At 38.2% G+C, this 16,825-nt stretch overlaps 1 protein-coding gene across 3 annotated transcripts in view; it reads left to right on the top strand.

Annotated features, from left to right (window-relative positions):
- The window catches only part of INPP4B (inositol polyphosphate-4-phosphatase type II B), a 314,390-nt gene that overhangs the window by 120,644 nt on the left and 176,921 nt on the right, over nucleotides 1-16,825 (top strand). For all 3 annotated transcript variants that reach the window (XM_060778904.2, XM_067468684.1, XM_060778903.2), the window contains one exon: nucleotides 10,728-10,812. In XM_060778904.2, coding sequence (XP_060634887.2) covers nucleotides 10,728-10,812 — 85 coding nt within the window. The remainder of the gene's footprint in view (nucleotides 1-10,727; nucleotides 10,813-16,825) is intronic.

The raw sequence follows: 16,825 nt of genomic DNA, 5'->3' as shown, positions 1-16,825 counted from the left end.
CTGAGGATACTGTCAAGCAGTAGCCAAAATTGTGATATACAGAATTTCCTAGTGGACCCAGCCCTTTCAGATACTTTGTAGTCAAGAAGCACTAAAACCTATGTTCTTGTTTAATGAGATCCCTAGTTTATAATCTCATTAATGCTATCCCAGACTTGCAAATTGGATGGTAATTTATATTAGGACACTAGAAAGCCCTAGTCATTCATATTCACAAATTGCTTATGCTTGTTCTGAAACATGCTTGTTCTTCCTGCTGACCTGAACTTCATTCAGATCATAGCATACAGATTTCCCTAAGAACTTAGTAATCATTTCCACCTTTGGATGTTTTATTGTTTTTGCCCTAGATTTTGAGCTTCTCTTTACAATTCCTCTATATGAATGGTTTTGTATTGGGCTTATTTTTGAGCATGAGGTGTATCAGATCGTCTCAATACAGCAACTCTGCATGGTTGTTTCCTTGCTTCTTGACACTCCTGACACATGAAAGAGCAATGCAGTCATACAAAATGCATTATTACTATATTTCTTTGTGTTGCATAGTTTTGAGTCACTTACAATGCATGGGAATTCTAAGACAACCCTATCATGGATATTTTCTTGGCAGGATTTTTTCAGAGGGGCTTGGCATTGCCTTCCTATGAGGCTCAGAAAATGCAACTTGAAGCAGGTTTCAGTGGCCAGGTGGGGATTCAGACTCTGGTCTTCCAGAGTCATAGTCCATTATTCCAACCACTATGCCACACTGACTGTCTCAATATTAAATGAAATGGTTTCAAATTCTATTATTTAATTATGTTGTAACTTTCTTTGCATATGAAAGGGTTCATATGATCCTTTTCATGTAATATTTTCAAGCGCTCATTGAGGTTTCCTTCTTGTAATCTTCATAACAGTCTTATACATTGATTCATTGTTCCCTCAACATACGTATGAAGATAGCAAAGCTCACTTGATGTTGGGAGAGACTATTCCAAACATCCCTACAATTACTGTACTCAAGATCTTTAGTATCAATAGATCACTACCAGAAAAAAATCATGCAAGGCTCATTCTCACATTTGTATTATTTAATGTATTCAGTGCATTAAATACACTTAGCATACATTAAAAAATTGTTAATATACATTTAAACAGTTTGCCATTTCAAGTCGTCTTCGAAATTAATCCATTGTCCTCTGTTAAAAACAATCTTACCATTAAAACAGTCTATTCTTCAAATGCTTGATCCCATAAACAGGATTTGTGCATCTTCTGGAAGGTCGTAAGGGAGGGGACAGATCTGATCTCATTATGGAAGGAGTTCCACAGCCAAGGGACTGCCACCAGGAAGACCCTGTCTCTCGTTCCCACCCAGCATGACTGCGATGGTGGTGGGACTGAGAGCAGAGCCTCTCCAGACAATCTTAAGGCCCTTGGGGGTTCGTAGAGGGAGATACTGTACATTTGGACAAGTAAGCTGGGCTGGAACAATCGTATCTTAAGTCTTATCAAAAAAGGAAGCATTTCCTTCTCTGAGTGCAGTGGTGAAAGGTGAGAGCTTAGTCTATCCTGGAAGATGCACTGACCCCCTACTTTGTCATGGTATTGTTTCTGTTCTCTTTTAATGAATGGATGCGGAAATGATAGCAGCTATGAGCAGCTGGCCCTCAGAGGCAGCATTGGTGCTTTTTTCTTTACATGGCATAACCTTTGATTTATCCAGGGGTTATCTCAAAATCCATAATTTGAGATTTTGACTTATACAGGATGTATAGATACTGTGAATGCCTGGGCAATGGCAGACAGGGATCACTAGCTCCCTGAATTAGTGCTAGTGTTTTCTTCTCTGTGTAGAATGACCCTCAACTTATCCACAGGTTATACCAAAATCCCAAATCCATGCTTGAGATACTTGTATGTGAGCATATACAGCACATTCCAGACTTCTCAAACATATTAGTCTCAGATAGAGTCCATCCTTGATCATTTTCATGCAAAATATGACATCAAATGAAGCCAAGTGCCTAATAAATCCTTCCTCGGTCAAGTGCAGTAAAGTTTTTCTCTATTTGTCCATTTTTCAGGCCAGTTGGTAGATTCTCCGCTTGGCTGCTGTAGTTTAGCAAGAGGCATGAACTTAAACAGGGACTCTTCTATAATATTACTACTCTTCTTTTTGTGGAAGCACATTTTATATGCTGTTCCCCAATGAATTCTTTCTTTCTCCTCTATCTTATTCAGTTACCACTTTTAAATCACCCATCAACTGGAGTTCTCCAAGTGATGTACAGTCTATTGAAATCTGAAATATAGCAATACAAAACCAAATAATGTTGTGTTCCCAGTTTTTCACTGGTTTGCATGTGTCTTTGTAATTGATTTTTGATAACCTCCTGTGCCGTTCCTCCTATGGCAAAGCATAAAATCAATACTTTTTTCTTTAGGGATGCCACTACATGATATTTTCACAATTTCTTCTATATTTGTACTTTTAAATAAAAAGGATATAGTCAGTCCCCAAGTTACAAACAAGATAGGTTCTGTAAATTTGTTCTTAAGTTGAATTTGTAAGTTGAGTCAGAACAGGTACATTTTAAAAGTGTAATTCCAGCCATATGAGAAAGCTTCAAGGGAGACACCTTTTCCCCATGATAACACTTCCAGAAGTGACTTTCCCTTCCGAGGGGGTAGATGTCTCTCACTTCCTGTTGTCTCACACCTTAACTATGAGTCATTTGTCAGTTGGATGTTTGTAACTTGGGACTGCCTGTATTAGCATTCTCAGGCCCCTTCCACAGAGCTGAATAAAATCCCACATTCTCTGCTTTGAATTGGAATATATGGCTGTGTGAACCCAGTTCAAAGGAGATATTGTATGACTTTTTGCCTTGATATTTTAGGTTATATGGCTGTGTGGAAAAGCCCTCTAAAACGTGCCTTTCCTCATCTCAATAGAACTTTTTTCCTTCACACAAATAGAAAAAATGCTCAATTTGCTTGAGTCTCAAACCTAACAAATGTGTGAAGGAAGACTCAATATTTTGTTAACAAATTAAGTTATATAATTTATCATTTTGATTGCAGTTGTCATGTAGGAGAGCAGGCTTAAGCAAGTGTTAGGGAAACACTAAAAATGAGCATTCTGCTATATATATTTTTTAAAAATGTAACACATGTCCCAGATCTGTGCCAAACAGCTGCTGGCTCATGAGTCTTTTATAATATTTTCTGGTGTCTGTATGAGATCATAATACACTTGTGAGGCTATAAAGTTATCTAAAGCATGAGATTATATTACAAGTGTGTATAACCTTGGAGCCAGTAGTTGTAATGTTTATACCTACCTCCCTTCTGTGGTCAGTTTGATAATTTATGCTTCTGAGGCATGCTAACATATGTGACTGTTAAATAGCTACAAATAAATGCAACAATTGTATTTTAAAACTCATCTGCCAAGGGAGGAAATCGAGTAAGTATTTCTACCTTTAATGTTGGCTAATAAAAGTAAATCAGGATGCCACCAAATGATTTATGTGTAAGAGAGATGTTTGTTTATCTTTCTGAAGCTGTGGTCTGTTATAAGGATGCACTAAAGCCTTCATCTGAACAAGCACTGACAGCTGGAGCTACTCCTAATGTTGTGTCCTCTTAAAGTTTTAGCTGTTTTATTTTTGTCTGAAGTATTAGGATGATAGCTACAAGTGATGGGAGAAGGCATCTTGGGAGATGCCTTAGCATTCCTCGTCTCCAATTCTCTTTGATCCAGGTATCACATTGGCAGGGAATATTCTGTCTTTTTAAAATTTCATTAACTAATCTACCTGCCAAATTACATTCTTAAAACTACATTTTATTGACATTTGCCAGTTCAAAACTTGTGGACACACTGAGGCTGCCTGATTTTTAGCTATGCAAAAATCAAAGTACAAATTAGACAGTAGTCCTTTAAATAAGGAATTGCTAATCTAATCACCAAATCAAGTGAACAGTCACCAAAATGGAAACCTAATTGCAAATTGTGAAAAATGTAATTGAAATCAGAGATTGATTTCATTAAAAACTTGTTACTTGGACTCCATGGGTGCTATTACCATGTAAAATACAAAATCCATAATGAAATAATTGGAAATAAGCTTTTTTTCTGATTTTTTTCAAGCCGGAGAGTGGGAAATGTTGAGTTGAATTTCATTTGTTCATTCTCGTACGTGTGGTGCTTGTGCACCACCCTCTTATGTAAAACTTCTTTAAGTATCTTGCAATTTTGTAAAAAGTGTGGGGGTTTGGTATAAACCAATTTTAATACAAAATAAGACATAAATGGTAAAATTAAACTTAATGTAGGTTAGTAGCAGAAAATAAGTGACAGCACCCAGGGCTGTAGCCAGAAAAAAATTTCGGGAGGGGTTCAAATTTTGGGGGGTGTGTGTGAAAATTTCGCAGGGGGGAGGGTGAAACCTGCCTCCTAGCTCACACTGAAGCAAAGAGCACGGGAGGGGGCAGAGCAGTCTTCAATAGCCTGCAGCTCCACCCCTGTCAACCACCTCCACCAAGTCTGGCCTCCTTAATGAGAGCATTCAACACCTCCCCCCCCCCCCAACTTGGTTGCTTCGCTACATTGGCTATTGCTTCAAGTAATTACAGTGTGAATAAATTGTCAATATTTGCTTGAGATAGTGCTTGCAGTTCTGGAGGGACTCTTAATTTTTTGCATCTCATAGACTTAGCATGAGGATTTGGTTAACCAGTTAAAATTCATGAATAAACCAGTTTTTTTTAAAAAAAATCTGAAATGTTTTGGGGGGGGGGGTTGAACCCCTAAAACCACCCCCTCGCTACAGGCCTGACAGCACCATCACAGTTTAAACACGGATTCTAAAACTGAGAGGTTCAGATGATGTGAAAATACTTGTGTGAACAACCCCACCTCTCCAAAACTACCACTTGCATCCAAGATGGCAGGTCAGGGCCCATCTATACTGCCTAAAATCTAGTTTTACAATGTAAATTAACAGCATTGAATTTAATTATATGGCAATAGACTCCTATAAAGGGCCCACTGGTGGTGCAGTGGGTTAAATCGCTGAGCTGTTAAACTTGCTGATGGAAAGGTCGGCGGTTCGAATCCAGGGAGCAGGGTGAGCTCTCGCTGTTAGCCCCAGCTTCTGCCAACCTAGCAATTCAAAAACATGCAAATGTGAGTAGATCAATAGGTACCGCTTCTGTGGGAAGGTAACGGCACTCCATGTAGTCATGCTGGCCACATGACCTTGGAGGTGTCTATGGACAACACCAGTTCTTCTGCTTAGAAATGGAGATGAGCACCACCCCACAGAATCAGACACGACTAGACTTAATGTCAGGGGAAACCTTTACCTAGATTCCTATAATTCAGTACAATCCTGTTTGAACTGCATTATATGACTATTCTGACCATTATAATGCAGTTCAAACTGGATTATATGGCAGTGTAGAAAAAGCTCCCAACCCTCAAAGTACATCCTCTGCATTTCTTAGTTCATTAAGTCGACCTCTGGTTTTTTTATTGGGTAGCTGATGGATGTTTGTGTCCACTTCTTGCAACCCCATGAATTTCATAGGGGTTTCTTAGACAATGAATACTCAGGTGGTTTTTCCAGGTCCTTCATCTGAAACATAGCGTATAGCACCTCTGCTAAACAGGACTCAGTCTGTTTAGCTTCCAAGATCAGACATAATCTGATGCCTTTTATTTTATCATAGAAGGTATGTCTTTCAAGTAACATGTTCCCAAGCTGTTTAGGATAGAGCTGGAGAATCTCTCTGAGCCCGAGATCTGGATCAGTTGGGTCACTTTCCAAAAATGGATGGCTCCGAAGGCTCATGGATTCTACAGCTAGTAACAGTGTTCCAGGAGTCTTTTAAAACTTAGCATAGGATTTAAAAATACAGATGCTGAGAAAGACTGTGTTCTGAAATCTGTCCATTTTTTGTGACCAAAAAAATACCCACTGTGTATTAGGAGTTTAAAGCAATTGGCACAGCAAATTGCAGGGCCCTTTCCCAGTTTCGGGCTCATTAAGCGCCCCCCCCCCCCCAAAAATCAGGTCTACCCCATTAGAATAGGCTTAATGGAGAATGCCCATACTGGTGTATTTCTCAGCTATATCAATCATTATTCAGCTAGGCACTGAAGGGAGGAGAATGGGAATGGTGCAGTCATTTTGTATAAATCTCCTCTAGTCCCTTCTGATTCTTGAAATCTGGCTGTCCATTTTGCATACATTCGCTTACAATATTTTACTGTTATTTGAGTGAGCAGTATTCTTTCCCTGTCTTGCAAACTCGATTGAATTGCTGGCTATTATTTCTTTTTAAAAGTTTTTGCTGATATTGCCAATAAAGTGTCAGTTATTTGCTGTCTGTTGTGAAATGTCCAGACTCCTGGAAAGAGAAGATTATCTCATTTCAGCAAGGTAATAGAAAAGTGATCAGACAGTACTGAATCTTCAGATTGCTGTAACTATGGTTATATGAAATTGATTTCAACAGACTGCCTGGAGCTAAAAACTCACTGTACTTGCAGTTTACTATGACTCACACATTTTTTTCCAATGCTAAATATGCTAACCATATCTTCAAACAGTGTTGTTGTTGTTTGTAAAAAAATCCTTGACATATTATTATATTTATTTATATCCCACTTTACCTCCCCAAAGGAGATTCAAAGCTTTTCATAAAATATATTTTGTGATATAACAATATCAATATTCATATTTCATATCATCCTGATATTTGAGAGAGCTTGTTATTGTCTTGGTGATAAATCTATTTCTAACTTTAAAATAATAGATGGTGGGGAGTTGTTGTTGTGTACCTTGAGGTCATTTCCGACTTATGGCGACCCTAAAGCAAACTGTTTCTTGGCATGATTTGTTAGGAGGGGTTTTTCTCTTCTGCTGAGGCAGAGAGTATGTAATTTGCCTAATGTCACTCACCGGACTTCCATGGCTGAGCAAGGATTGGAATCCTGGTCTCCCAGTGTCCTCAATTAACACTCAAACCACTACATCTCTTGTAGTGGTGGAAATTTATCAGTTTATAATATTATACAGTATTATTAGGGCACAACAATCTAATGGTATGAGAAGCTCAGTTCATGTTGCATGTTTAAATAAATAAATAAATAAATAGGGAATAAATGCACCGCTGGCGCAATGGGTTAAACCGCTGAGCTGCTAAACTTGTTGACTGAAAGGTTGCAGGTTCGAATCCGGGGAGCGGCATGATCTTCCGCTGTCAGCCCCAGCTTCTGTCAACCTAGCAGTTTGAAAACATGCAAATGTGAGTAGATCAATAGGTACTGCTCCGGTGGGAAGGTAATGATGCTCCATGCAGTCATAATAACCAAAATGAGGAGTTGTACTTTGAGAGCAGTAATGGCATGAATACTATTGGTATTCCTCATCTGAGAAGACTCATTGTTTTAAAAGGGCTACTCTAGTTAGGATTAACAATAACAGACCATTGAATTAGATCAATAGTAATGGATATTAATTTACCTAATTTTATTTGTGAAAGAAATGGATACTATTTTGTTTATTTTTTATTTAAAATGTAGCTGCTGGCTTTGCATTAGATTACTAATAATTACTTACGTATGATGGATTTCCAAGTGTAGTGTCTTGGCAGTGGATGCATAGGTGACTGTGGAGCCCTATTCCTAATCCACATGTTCTTCTACAGAGAAGAAATCGGTTTCCAGGTGAAAAGTGGTCCCGGTCAGGGTTGGCTTGATGCACCTTTCTCTTGGCACATTTCTCCCTTTTGTCCTCCACTTGTGCCTCTTCAAATTCCGCAGGACTGCTGGTCACAGCTGACCTCCAGATTATTGAGATTAGCAGTAATATAACACATTTAATATGTGTTGTTGTGTCAAGAGAGTACACTAGTGTTAGGAATGTACCTACTGGATTTAATCCTGCTTCTGCCTAATACATTGCCAGAAAACATGAGCTGTTTGCTTGTACAGATGGATTTTGTCTAAAGATAGTTTGCCTAGGGAGTGACATATTGACCAGAAAATCCAGTTTTATCTCAAATGGCTTCGATTTCGAATCCTGTCCATCTTGCAAAACCAAGAAGCTATTTGCATGTTTAATTGGGTAGACTTGTTTCTTTCAGCAAGGAGCTTTAAGCATTCCTTATAGTTCCCTAAATGAGGTAACGTTTTGTGTGCCTGTTTAAAAGTGAAAGGCACGTGGTTAGATGCCTGGGGTGATTCATTAAATCAACTCTACTCTTTGGCTCCACTGGCAGTGTGTATTTGTTTCCCTGGTGTATAAATTAGTGCCATTTCCAAGTGGTTAGATACATACAGTTCTTCTAAAACAGCTTTTTTGCAAAATACATAGAAATGTCTATGTGCATGTATTTAAAATTTTAGAAATGGGTTCCTTGCTGTATAGAAAGTATTGCTCAAGTGTTATGAGAAAAATATTGAGGAATCTCACTGTAGTTGTAAGATATATACGCATTTAAAACAGCTCTGGATAGAGTTTCTCCACAATGACTTCAAAACCCATTTTTAAGGTCTCTTGAGGGAACTTTCCTTTTTCACTTCAGAACATTTTTATGTGACACATCAGGGCAAGTAAACAAGAATATATACGCATATAAAAGAAGAATACTGACATTTTGGTTCTCTTTGGCTATTTTCAATGCTCCTACTAACTTTTCCATTCTTTATGATGGAAAGTGTATATTAAGGTTCTAAGAAGGTAGTTTGAAATTACTCCAGGGCCACAGCAATGTGAATGCTAAAGTAACTGGCTAGTACAAAATGTCTTGGAAAGGACTTCCTTGTTTGCTGAGTGACTAAAAGTACTGTATATTCCAACTGCAAATGTCCCTTCATTTTGGAAGTTTATCTTGCTTTTTTTCAAATCCAGGAGTCAGTACAATGTATAAAAGCATTAAAAGACCCAGCCAAATAAAACATAGACAGTAAAATTCCATTTATATGGTGGCTTAAACTGTAGCTCCAAAATATAACGAAATAATAAGCCCATATACTGCTTAGGAAACATGTTCTGACTTCTAGCCTTTGGAGACACTTTAGGGAGCAAATAGGTATCTTCTTGTCTTATTAGGCTCATATACAGCTGACTCAAAAAGTGCTGTCTTAGGTACTCAATATCTATCTTGGATAGAATTGTTGAAGTTGATGATGCATGATGCGGCTAGGTCCACCATACACCAATAAATTGTGAGCTTTTCCCCTTCCTCCTTTCCTTCCTTCCATGTGTATTTTTGTTTGGAGTAATCTCACCCTGTCCACACAATTCTTCAGTTTATATCATTTAGCATTTAGTGTGATCTAATAAGCCCCCTTCCCACTGCATTTCAGTTCTTTTAAGAATCTAAATCCTAAGGCATATTGATTTGTCTCCAACTGAGATTTTTTTTTGTTTTGATGTGATAACCATTTTAATGTAGATGTTCTAAAATATGATTAACTAGTTAAGAAAGTTGTCATGAAAAATAGCTTACCAGATTAACTGTTAGTACATACGAAAGTAATTGATTGCTTGACCTGAAGAATTTCGTAGTATACTGATTTTCTTATATTTGTTCTGCAGCTTAATAGTGAAGAGAAACAGATGCCTCACAACTGCAAATAGTTCAAAACAACTTTTGAAAAAAACTTTTGACCAGCCAATACCCATGACTTTTTGCTAAAGGCAATGTTTGAACAATTGTCATCATTCAGTTCAAGCTGTAAACAGTCACCTGTGTTTGTGATTTAAAATATTTTTTCAAACTTATGACAGATTCTGTAATACAGAGAAAGTTTCATATTTAGTAAAGCCTAACTGAAGCAGAAAGTTAATGAAATTCAGAACAATCTGATGGTTGTGAATGTTTCACTGTGGTGAAGATTGTTCTTTTGACATAATGGTTGGGAAAGCTATTTCACTTTTAAATAATATTTGAGGTAGAGGGGCACTTAACAGTGACTTTGAGTGTATAAAGGTTCTTCTGTTCCACTTGTCCCTTTTCAAGAGAAAAGATCCTGTGTGTAGGAGATGCTGCAGTATTTATAATACTATTTACTAATAGTCTTGTTGCTGTTGCTGTGTGCCTTCAAGTTGATTCCAACATGGCAGATGTATTGAGCAGAGATTTTCCTTTGTTTTCCTCTAAGGTGGAGAACGTGTGACTTTCCCAAAGTGATCTGTTGGAGTCCCATAGCCAGGTGGAGATTCAGAACCTAGTTTCATAGAGTCCTAATCAACCTAGTCAACTACTGCTCCACATTGGGTCTACTCTAATATATATCTCTGTACTAGAGAGCCCGTGTAGTGTAGTGATTTGGATATTGGATTAGGATGCCAGTGTTCAAATCCTCATTCAGCCATGGAAACCCATTGGGTGACTTTGGACAAGTCACAATCTTTCAGCATTAGAGGAAACACCTTTTGGTAAACCCCTTCTGAATAAATATTGCCAAGGAAACCCCTAAGGTTCGCCTTGGAGGCTATCAGAAGTCAGAAACTACTTGAAGGTACACACACCAAAATTAATAATATTACAGGATCAAGTTACTTGAAGCAGTAAAACAGATTGTTCAATGAGAGTTATTTGATTTAGGCGTTTTGATATGTTTGTTCTATCTTGTTGTGGAATAACATGAATGTACAGATCAAGTTGGGAAGCCCATATTTTAAATAACATTAAAATTATTTGTTTTTGTTTTTGCACAGAATTGTGAAGCCTCTGAATTAGTGATCCTGGAGCGGTGCTGTATTGTGGAATTCAAGAATAAAGCAGATGTTGCAGTAGTGCTCAGTAAGTAACAAACAACACAAGGCTTTTATGATGCAATCCAGTTTATTTCTACTCAGAAATAAATTCTGTGGACTGTATTAAGCTTCTTATGCTCAGGTAAAAGAGTATAGGACTTACTATACTGTCCTCCCACTCCTTGATATCACTTGGTCATAATATTTATCATTTCTTTAAATGTTTAGGCATAATAAAGTCTACTGTTTAGCAGAATAACAATGGTTAAAATCACGTGGTATGTATAATAGTCCAATGTTCCAGAATTAAAGACCATGCCAGACCTGTTTCATTAAACAGAGTTGTATTTCCTTAAACTGTGCATCTGGAAAACTAAGAACCAACTCCCTATGTATTATAATCAATTTGACCTGCCAGCAGGAGTATTTTGTATATCATAGCAACTTTGTCCTTAACTAGGAACAAAATATTAAGATACTGTTATTATGATATTAAGGCATGTCTGAGCAAACAAGGCTTCCAATGTTCTGTGCTCTCCTCTCCTTTTTTAGAGCTTGGAATGATAACTTTTTCTGGAGACTACAAGCTCTCGAAATACCAGGAAGCATAGTTGGTTGTAATGCTGAGGGAGGGAGGATGCTGGGAGTTGTAGTCCAAAACAGTAAACTACAAAGCTTTGTGAATATGGAAGTGTTACAAGTGGAAAATGATATTGTTTGAATAAGCAGCTTTATCTAGTAGCACCCAGAATATTCATAGCTATTTACAGCATGGAATTTTATTTCATACTGGCCTCTTCTTGCCACTGACTTTGCTGTCTACTGTTAATTCATTGTTTTAGCAATTTCTTGGAATTCTAAAAGTCTGGTGGAATACGAATGAGTTACTGGGTTGTTGTAGGTTTTTCGGGCTGTATGGCCATGTTCTAGAAGCATTCTCTCCTGATGTTTCGCCTTCATCTATGCCAGGCATCCTCAGATGTTGTGAGGTCTCACAACCTCTGAGGATGCCTGCCATAGGTGCAGGTTAAACATCAGGGGAGAATGCTTCTAGAACATGGAAATACAGCTCAAAAAAACCTACAACAACCCAGTGATTCCGACCGTGAAAGCCTTCGACAATATAGAAATGAGTTAATTTGAGCAAGAATTGAAATTGACTGTTAATTGAATTCTCTATGTATGGTTGAAAATTTGACATTCAAAGGATCATTAACCCTGCATCATCAGTAAGCAAGAGATCATTTCATCAGTATTAATTTGAAACATGAATTCAGTATTCAGTTGGCTTTGTGAATTAAGAGCCTGTGATGTCTGTATTAGGCATATCATGCAGACACAATTTATGTATCAAAGCTTCCACTCTGCTTTTGTTATAGCATATGGTTGTTAGAACTATTGTGTTTTATATTTCAGACTAGCAGAGGTTCATTGATATTCTCGAGCATTTTCTACTGCTGTGATAGCAGTTCAGAATTATTGTGTTACCAAATGTACTTTGTAAAATGCACCAAATAGTTTCATTGTTTGCCAACATTTGTCACTTAGAGTGCTTCCAGACAGCACAAAAATGCGGGTTTTAAATAGAAGACAAAAAATCCTGGGACCTGAGTGCAGGTCCACACAGAGATCTGTCAGTTCTGGGATTGGGTCCCCAGCCGTCCTCACAGATGGAGGGTGAATGGGGAACATCCGGAGGAAGGTTTTCTTTTTGTTTGTTTTTTAAATCACTGTTATGTTCTGGACTGTATATGCATACATGCAAATATCTAAATATAAATATAAGCAGGTTCACAAGTGTGTGTATGAGGTTCAGCACATAACAGAGATTTGTTTTGTTTTTTAAAACTTCTTTGGGATTTCTCTTACCCCAATTGTTTATTTAAGCTCTGTTTAATATTATAAAGTTTAAAATAAAGAGTTCCAGAGAGTTCTGTATGCTCTCCATTCATACTTTCTTTAAATCAGCAGTGTGACCATTTCACAGCCTGATCAGCCGGTCAGCTGTTTGGGGCTTTTAAAAATGGACATATTATTTGAGCAATCTCTACAAGGGGGAAGGAAGGAAATCACGTGTTTTTGTTTTTGCAAGTCTAGGGAAATACAGTGATGCAAATATGTAAATTTTATGGCCAGAATTTGGATAAAAGGGGACCCTTTTACCCTCGGTTGTTTGTATGTTGCAGGGAATCGGCACAGATTTACCGCTAGTGTCATGTAGCCACCCCCCCCCTTTTGACCTGATAACTTCCATGTTTCAGGTGCTATGTAGATGGGCCCTTAGAAGTAAAGCTCTAAAAACATTTTTTAGAATATTTGAGTGATCCTATGAAATACGTCTAAAGACTGACAAAAGGCCAAAAAAGACTTAAGAAGATTTTTACATGCACAAAGAAGATTGAGATGGTTCTGGTATTATATAGTTGATGACATCAATACAGCATGAGACAAAGCTAGAACTAAAATCCTGGGTGAAACTCACTGGCCAAATTTTACGGCATTCATAAATTAAAGTACCACAGGTGCATGCCAGTACAGGTGTGTGTCCACTACAAGAGTTATTTCAAAAGTTATTTCAAAGCTTCAAAAATCTCTGGAAGTAACACCCACTATAGCATGAGGAGCTGCTGCTGGAATAGTACTTGAAGAAATTCCCATTTACCTTATTAAGAGCAACATATGTATCTTCAATCCAAGATTCTCATCTACAACCCATATACACATGAAACAGATCAGTTATTGTGGCCAGTTATACTTGGAAAGTTGCCAGTGGATCTATATACTCAGTCTACTTATGAGCCCCCAGTAACGTAGTGGGTTAAACCCTTGTGCTGGCAGGACTGATGACTTGAAGGTTGGGTTGCTGACCTGAAGGTTGCCGGTTCGAATCTAACCCAGAGAGAGCGCGGATGAGCTCCCTCTATCAGCTCCATGTGGGGACATGAGAGAAGCCTCCCACAAGGAGGGTAAAAATATCAAAAAACATCCAGGCATCCCCTTGGCAATGTCCTTGCAGACAGTCAATTCTCTCACAACAGAAGCGACTTGCAGTTTTTCAAGTCACTCCTGACATGAAAAAAAGTCTAGAAAAAATCAATCCCCGAAAACTGAGTTGACTTATGAATGGATCAGTATGAGTACTATACTTCAACTCTTATTTGAAAAGCCCATTTGATATATCCAAAGGCATTCACCTGGCTAATTATATTTTTGAGGCAAACAAAACATAATGGTTTTGAAGTTGGTATATTAATATCGGCTTGTATTAATGCTGGTTTGTTATTGGATCTGATCCTTCTATCTTGGCTTAGTCCTAGTTTGTTTCAGTGTACCATTGCAATCGGTAAGGGAATAGGAGAATTTGCAGATGGATGAGTTGTCAACTACTGCAACGTTATTTCGTGTAGCAGCTGAATATTTACAGAACAGTCATGGGAATCACAGTGTAGTACCATTACATTAGAAGCTCTGCAGAGCATATAAAGGTGTGTGTGTTGATAAATTGCTTCCCAGTTCTGTGGAGAACTGAAATCTGTAGCATTTTCACTGAAGTGAAATATACCTTGTTTTGAACACATCCTGATAAACAATGAAGATATAGGAGCTGGCTGTTAAGTAAGAGTACAGATATGAGTGCAAGATTCTATTCATTTGTATCTGAAAATTAGATCTTTTCTTATTTTCTTATTCAACATCCCCTCCTCATATTTTCTTATATCTTTATACTTTTAGAAAAATAATGAAACAAAACACATTTTCAAGTACATGCTTTCTTATATTTAGCTGTGTAACTCAGTTTTAGTCTGCTTTCCCCTGCAGTTTTACAGTGTCTTGAATCTAGCACATTTCTAAGTTTTATTGAATCAACCACCTTCTCTTTCAAATTATTATTGGGGAGCGGGCATTAATTAGCCAGCTAAAGTTTTAGGAATGACAGGGACCATGAAACACCATATTGTAACAAGTGATGTTTGAACATCTGACTTTAATTTGTATACTGTGCTTATTTTATTGACTTCCTGTTGACAGTAAAAGCAAGCTTAGCAAATACTGCATTAACTACATGGTGTAAGGAGAAAAACATTATTTGTGTGTATTGTCGAAGGCTTTCATGGCTGGAATCACTAGGCTCTTGTGGGTTTTTTCAGGCTATAGGGCCATGTTTTAGAGGCATTTCTCCTGACGTTTCGCCTGCAATAAGTGCAATAAGTGCTTGCCATAAGTGCAGGCAAAACATCAGGAGAAATGCCTCTAGAACATGGCCCTATAGCCCGAAAAAACCCACAAGAATCTATTATTTGTGTGCTTTCAATAGGAGAAAGTGTTCCCATAGTCAGACGAACATCAAACAACAAAATTATATGATTATATTTTTATTTCAATCAGACCAGGCATGGATCCTAAGTCCTAAGTCTTTACTCCGAAGAAATAATGAGGTTATGCAGCTTGAATTTAGCATGCTTTTCTCAGATGAGGATCTAGTAAGTTCCAGTGGCATCTGTATGTGAGTGTGTGTTTTCAATAAAGGTGTGTTTTCAATAGGTCTAGACATGAGCGTCAGGAAAAATACAGGTGAAGTGGACACACAAGGAAACCATTTGTTTGAAGAAAAAAGTGTTTTATTTAAGTTTTTGAGTTTTCTATTATTGTTTATTCGATCAGTTGCTTTTGACTTTTCATGACCTCATGGACCAGGCCGTGCCAGAGCTCCCTGTTGGCTGTCACCACCCCCAGCTCCTTCAGAGTTAAGCCAGTCACTTCAAGGATACCATCCATTCATCTTGCACTTGGTCGGCCCCTCTTCCTTTTTCCTTCCATTTTCTCCAGCATCATTGTCTTCTCTAAGCTTTCCTGTCTTCTCATGACGTGGCCAAAGTACTTCAACTTTCCCTCTACTATCCTTCCCTCCAATGAGCAGTCAGGCTTTATTTCCTGAAGTATGGACTGCTTGGATCTTCTCGTGGTTCAAGGCACTTTCAGAATTTTCCTCCAGCACCACAGTTCAAGAGCATCTCTCTTCCTTCGCTCAGCCTTCCCTATGGTCCAGCTCTCACATCCGTAGGTTACTATGGGGAATACCATTGCTTTGACTATGCGGATCTTCATTGCCAGTGTGATGTCTCTATTCTTCACTATTTTATCGCGATTGATCATTGCTCTCCTCCCAAGAAGTAAACATATTCTGATTTCCTGGCTGCATTCTGCATCTGCAGTAATCTTTGCACCTAGAAATACAAAGTCTGTCACTGCCTTCACGTTTTCTCCCTCTATTGCCAGTAATCAATCAGTATTGTTGCCATAATCTTGGTTTTTTAATGTTTGTTTGTTTATTTATTTATTTATTTATTTACAGTATTTATATTCCACCCTTCTCACCCCACAGGGGACTCAGGGCAGATTACAATGTACACATATATGGCAAACATTCAATGCCAAGACACACAACACAGACAAGACAGTCAGAGGATATTTAACTTTTTCTGGCCGCCAGGGGAGCTGTTGCTTTCATCGTCCATCTGCGACACTGATGAAGTACTTCTGCATTTCCCGCATGTTTTTTTGCTGGAGTGCATTGCTGGAGTCTTTTTATGGCCTCATAAATTTTGTTAAATTAGCCTCCCCACACATAGGGGGTACCTAAATTTCCTTCTTGACAAATGCAACTGTCTTTTGGGTTGCAAAGGTCAACAACAAGCTACACAATTGGTTGGACGCTCACTCCGACCCAGGCTGGCTTCGAACTCATGACCAATTGGTCAGAAGTAATCTTAATGCAGCTGACACTCAGCCAGCTGTGCCACAATCCCGGTGTTTAACTGCATGTTTAACTGAAACCCAGCTTTTGCACTTTCTTCTTTCATCTTGGTTAGAAGGATCCTTGGCTCCTCCTGGCTTTCGGCCATCAAAGTGGTATCATCTGCATTTCTAAGGTTGTTAATGTTTCTTCCAGCAATTTTAACTCTAGCCTTGGATTCGTCAAGCCCCGCACATTGCATGATGTGTTCTGCATACACATCATGCAATGTTGTATGCCTTTCCCAATCTTGAACCAGTCTGTT

The sequence above is a fragment of the Anolis sagrei genome, chromosome 5, assembly GCF_037176765.1.
Source record: "Anolis sagrei isolate rAnoSag1 chromosome 5, rAnoSag1.mat, whole genome shotgun sequence".
Lineage (NCBI taxonomy): Eukaryota > Metazoa > Chordata > Lepidosauria > Squamata > Dactyloidae > Anolis > Anolis sagrei.
This window is presented reverse-complemented; position numbering and strand designations above follow the sequence as displayed.